Genomic DNA, 6000 nt, shown 5'->3' on the forward strand with positions numbered 1-6000 from the left:
AGTTATGGGCAGAGTATTTCATCTCTAATGGAGCTCCAGCAAAGTGTGCCCCATGGGAAGCAATGATTCAGCTCGCAAGGATCATGCAAGCTTGGGTAGGTGCCAGACATGCTTAGCATGGAAATCACAGCTAAGCATGGAGTCAGCTACCTCCTTGGGGAGGTCCAGCTCTCCTTGGAGAGTTTTATGCTGCCAGATGTCTTCATGCCTGGAATTGTAGGGTAGGTATTTGCAAGTAGCCCTGCAGCAGAATCCTGTTTACTGGGTGGTTTTCTTCATGTATCTTACTTAAGAAAGATAAGGCATGGGTTGGTTTTTGGTTTTGTTTTTCCTAATCTCAGCTGATTGTAAAAGCTCTTCCCTTTCCCCTGTATTGGTTGCATCTGAGTGTGCAGACAAGCTAAGTTAAAAAGTCAGGAGTTTATCTGAGGAGGTGACTGAGAGCCTGGTGGTTGCCAGGTCTTGTGGTAGGACTGAGTGACCCTTCTTGTTGGGGCAGCACTGATGCCAACAGCACTTTCCTTGGTGCTGGCATTGTCCCCTGCAGTCGTGTTATGTGGCTTGGAGGGGCAAGCCCACAGGTCACAGCCTCCTGCTTTGGGTGCAAACAGTCAAATCTAGGTAACTGCAGATGATCTTCAGGATAATCCCAGTGTCTTCCCCCACCACAGCCTGGTTGAGTTCTGGACTAGTTGTAGAAATCCTGATTTCCTGAGGGTGTCACTTTACTATGGCTCCTCTAGAGACAAGGCAGCTAGAAAGCCAACGGTGTGGGCACCAATTTTTTTCCTGGTTGCAAAGTCTTTCTTCCCTTGCTCCTCTCATTTTCAAAGCTGATTCTGTTACCTAATCCACATTGCTAAAATTCGTCTGTGTTAGAGGATCAGCTTTTCTGTAGGAAGGCTGCTGTACTTGTCTCTAATATTGACTGTCTTTCTTTCTCTTGTTTCCCTTCTTAGATCTACAATGAGAACAGAAACCTGTTTGAAGTCAAGGAGAATGTGCCCAGGAAATTGGTGGAGAAGGTTGCAGGAGACATTGAGAGCCTCTTGGCCAAGAAAGTCCGTGCTTTAAAGGTAAGGTGATGGACATGTGTGTTGATCCTTTGTCTGACACCTTCAGTTTAAAAAAGAGGGCTGATGCTGGTGCAGCACTATAGTCTCAGCTTCAAAGTCACTCCTATGGGTATGTGGCCTTTTCTGGGAACTGCATCCTGCAGTCACACAGATTCATGTGAAGTATGTCTGGCGTGTGAGGCAAGGACATATCATGTGAGGATCTACTGTAGGCATCTTCTTCCTTTTTGTCTCCTCCCACCATCATGTGAACATCTGAAGGTGCTGCCACAAGAATATGAGTGACAGCAAAACCCTGTGGTGTCTCTGATACAGCTCATGGACATGTTTCAGACAAGTAGGGGTTTTTTCCTGTTGAGGAGAGGATGCATTCAAATGTTTGTGCTGGTGCCTGGTACTTGAATCCTGTGACTGACTGCAAATGTGAGTTGCCCTCATGGGTGCTTGTGTACATTTCCAATCTATTTTGTAGCACACTTTTAAAAATAAATTCGTTTTATCTGTAGTGGAGAGAGGTCACCTGCTTTTGGTACCAGCTTGGTAAAACCCAATGGTAGCTGTAACAAGGCAGAATTGGTTGATGCACTGTTAAGAGCTTGCCTGATGCTGGACCCAAAGCAGAGGATTGGTTTTGGCAGCACTGGTTAGGTAACAAGCATGTGGTCCTGTTTTGTTGTAGTGGACATAATGACCTGAATTTGTCCCTTCAAGAGGGCTCCTTCAGAGCACAAGTCGCCAGATGGAGCAGTCTCTTACATCCAGCGTGCATGTAAATTCTTGGCATCTTAGATTGGTGATACTGGCAAAAAAAATAGAAATGGGCAAGTAGATGGGAGGGGGAGAAGTGGGATCTTCTGAATTTTTTCCACCTTGTGCTATGCTCCTTTGAAGCAGTTGGGCTCCTGCAGCTTCTTCCACTCTCCAGCCTGTGTTTTCTTCTGTCTCAATTCTTTACTTAGTTGAATCATCCCTCCTGGAGTCATTTCCTTCCCTACTCTCATGACTCATGAGACTGATGATGACTTCTTGAAATGTATTTTTCAGCATCTGAGTCAGGTGGGACTCCATGTATCAGCAAGAGCAGGTGAGGAGGGAGAAATGGATCCTCTCCTTGAACACGAATTGTCACTTCACTCATTTACTCACTCTACTGAGAAGATGCCTCCCTGTCTTCTTTGCTGCAGGAGAGACAAGGGATTGTGCCTGTGCTTTGGTGAGGCTTTGTAAGAAGGTGCTAGCTAGCCTTTGGGCACAGATGGTGGGATGCACGCTTCTAGAGTGACATTCTGAATAGGTGGTGATTCAGGCCAGCCATCAAAGAGCCTGTTTTCCTCTGTTTTTACATTAAAATATTAATGTGTCTTTATTAAACTGTGTGCAGAGCACTTGCTAATAATACGTAGTTTCTTGCCTCGTGCATTGCATTTCTAAGAAGCAGAAATCAAGCACAAAGAAGCCCAAACTGGGCTGTCTGGCCCTGCCAGCCATGGTGCAGCATTCTGGTGTGGTCTGGCACTAGCAGGACACTGATTTCACATGTGGTATTCGGAGGAGTGCTGGAGCCAGGGGTGTGTGGCAAAGAGGGTAATTGCTTCATAAAATAACAGTCATCTACAAGGGGCTGGTTATTTGGATGTTGTCCCTTCTTTTCTGTTCCAGACCATCATATCTGATTACAGTCTCATCATGGGACAGAAATATTCCTAGGAAGATCTTTTTGTGATTCCCACCTGTTCCAATTGGCACTAGGGAAGAGCATCTGCTGCTGGCTCCTGGGGGACTTGTACCCTGTGTCACACACAGCAGCCTCTATTTGACATGGTATTTTATCACCACTAACTGCCCTTTTCCCCAGCATCCTCCAGGTCCCTTTCTCCATGATGATTTCATTGCTTCAAGCCTGTCCTCACAGTCATCTTTGGGCTCGGAGGTTCAGCTGCCTTCTATTCCAAATATTTAGGAGGAGAGAAGGTAGAAGAGATGGTCTTCAATACCGAAAGTACAGCTACTTTCCTTTGAAATGGAAATAAAAGATACTGCTAAGGTGGAGTATGTCCTGAAGAAGATGACATTAAATTTAGAGTATTGCATTGTGGGGAGGTTCCAGGGATGTTGCTACAGGGAAGGTGTAAGGAAACAGTAGGTATGTTCCCAGCTGGGTCAAGGTTTAAGGGGCTGCTCATGTCCATGCTCATGATCTTACCCTTGTTAGGGCTAAGAAAGCCATCTTTCTTCACAGGTGGAAAGGAATGAGGTGGCAGGTTGACAAATTACTACAAATCCTGTTGTGTTTTCCTGGTTCTAGGAATCACAGCTGGCTGGCTTGGGGATCAACATCATCTCAGACTAGAATTCTACAGGTTGTTTGCCAAGTAAATTCTTATGCAACTTTTTGTGTTTTGTTTTGTTTTTACTTAAATTTATCTCTCTTCTTCAATCTCTCATGTGTTTGGACCCCTCCTTGCCTTTATATGTGTCCAGAGAGATATGTACCTGTAGGCCAGGGCTTCTTTCGTGAGCTTTTTAAGGACACCAGCCTTTGCAGTTTGCTGCTGGTGGAGCCAGGGCAAAGCCATCACCTGGGGGTGGGCATGGGGCAGCTGCTGTCTCTGAATTCCCAAACCCCAGGGGCATTTTTCTCTCTTCCACTTTCTTTTCTTCTCTCAGTGTAGCCTGTCCAGGATTCCCCACTTCACCACAGTGGTGAGACCTTCCCTTCCTCTAAAGCCTCTGTGGCTGTTTGCTGAGTCTGGTGAAGATGAGCCAACTCCCTTGCTATCAAATCCAGCCCCTTGCCTTCTCCATCTGCCCAGGACACAAGAGCATCTCTTCTGCCCTTCTCTGTGCTGTTTGCTGTTCCTGGTATGCCTGCAGAGCTGCTTCTTCCTCCCACACCATGTCCCTGAATGCTCCAGCCTTATCTGCTGCTCATGGCCACCTAGGAGACCTCAGCAGCCCAGCCCCACTTCCTCACCTGTGCTGGCAATGCCAGCCAGCGTAGATCAAGGTGAGAGGATGGTGGGGGAGCTGCTGAGGTGACAAAAGGCTTCAGAAAGCATCAGTGCAAACAGCTGAGGGGCTGCCGCATCATCGCTGCTGCGCAAACCTAAAGCCTCAGGAAATTCTCCTATTGCCACAAAAGCATCTCAACAGTAAAAAAAAGTTATAGAGGAGCAAGAGAAAGTCATTGGTGGTGTTGCAGGACCTAGGAGGGTCTACCCCCTCTCCGGTCTATGGACACCTCAGATCTGTTTCTTTCCTAACACTAGGTGAAGTGCACCAGCGGTGCCTCTGCATCCGTCCTTTCCCAGAGCTCCACAGACTGAGGGAGAAAGGAGTTTTTACTATATGGAGGAGGAGGCTGAGAGCTGGAAATTTTAGATCCTAGGATATGTTTTAGGCTTGTTTCTGCTTTTTATACAGTTCTTGCAAAGGCTGCTTTTGGATATTGACTGCTTCATCCTTCAAATGTTTAACCACAGACAATTTGCTTTGCCTCCTGTAAGCAGCACATCCCACAGTTTACTGAGTGGGTTATGCCCTGAAGTGAGTTATTTAGACACCATGACCAGCCTAAAGACTGCTGTCTGTTCTGGTGGTCTTCCCCATCTCTAAAAAGAGACCTCCCTTCCCATAAAACATGGTGTGAATGTCTGCAGGCTCTGGCATTGTCCCCATGGGAAGCTGGTGGCATGGTTAGGCTGGCATTTCTTCCAAAGAGCTGTTTTAGTTTGACATATTCTACATCACTGCCAACATCTTTTGGCTTTAGGTGAAGTTTGTTGTATTTCTGATGGAGCTCATCTGTGTGCAGTAAATGTTGAATACAATGCATTGATCAGAGGTGCAGCAAAGTGACACTTTTTGTCTCAGTAATTCATAGCGTGTGTGTATTTTATATATGTGTGTGGATTTTACATAGATATGTGTGTATGATGTAGATTTGGTGCACCTTGCATGGCTGATGATGAGAAAGCTAACACTTAAACAGTAGTTGAGAGAAAAGGTTGTGAGGTTTGTTTTTCCTGTTGTTGTGGGATTTAACTGCATGTGTTTTTGCTACACAGTTAGCTCCAGTTTGGGATGAGCATGTGGGGTGAAGGAGGGGTTTGGCAGAACGGTTCAGGGCTCCTGCTCCTTCAGCTCAGGTGCATGGCAAAGATGGTTGATCTGGAGATGAGTAAGGCTCAGCTTTTCTTACTGCCTTAAGCAGATTTCTCAGCTTTTGTCTCTGATTTCCACACCATCCTCCCCCTTCAGTTTTGGGTTTTCCCACTTACTGGCATTTTTTCCTTGCATATTCCTTCGGATGTGATGGTGCAGTTAGTACTTGGACGTGCTTTAGGATCCTCTGATGGAGGAGGAGGTGGGAGTGGGGTGCATTTGCCACCAAGTTCTTTCCAAGCCGGCGTCTCGGGGCTGAGAGCTGGTCAGCGGGCACATGGCGGGAGGAGCAGCTCAGCCTGGCTGGGCTTTTAGTCCTGGTTGAATGCTCAGTGCATTACTGTTAGCTGGGACAAGTTCCAAGCTCCATTTACGTCTGGCAGAAGCATATATCAAGAGTGCAGAAGGATTTAATTGGACAGGTTTATCCCTTTAACAATTCTGATAGCCCTAAGTTTTTTCCTTCCAGGTATGTGGTGAGCAGAGTCTTTATCGGCTCTTCTGCTCCCTGATAGGGACAATAAAAGGTTTCATTTGTCTAAAGAGCTGCAAAAATTGGCATGCAGCAAAGCATCTCTCAGGCCAGTTTGGAGCATCTCCCAACTCCCTCCTCTCTCAGTGACACTGACCTGGTGAGAAATAGGCAATGTGGGCACTGCGGCTTTCTCTTCCCTCCCTTGCTTTTGGGGGTATTGCTGTCCTCTGGTCCTGGTGGCATGTGGTCTGCAGGGCAGGCAGCGAAGGGGGTCAGCATTCAGCA

General features: G+C 46.7%; 1 protein-coding gene across 1 annotated transcript in view; it reads left to right on the plus strand.

Annotated features, from left to right (window-relative positions):
* CACNA2D2 (calcium channel, voltage-dependent, alpha 2/delta subunit 2) overlaps positions 1–6000 on the plus strand; it is a gene marked incomplete at its 3' end in the record, with an annotated part of 172639 nt that overhangs the window by 59412 nt on the left and 107227 nt on the right. The window contains exon 2 of the mRNA XM_009996966.1: positions 960–1076. Within this exon, the coding sequence (XP_009995268.1) occupies positions 960–1076 (117 nt within the window). The remainder of the gene's footprint in view (positions 1–959; positions 1077–6000) is intronic.

The sequence above is a fragment of the Chaetura pelagica genome, unplaced genomic scaffold, assembly GCF_000747805.2.
Source record: "Chaetura pelagica isolate M959 unplaced genomic scaffold, ChaPel_1.0 scaffold24, whole genome shotgun sequence".
Classification (NCBI taxonomy): Eukaryota; Metazoa; Chordata; class Aves; order Apodiformes; family Apodidae; genus Chaetura; species Chaetura pelagica.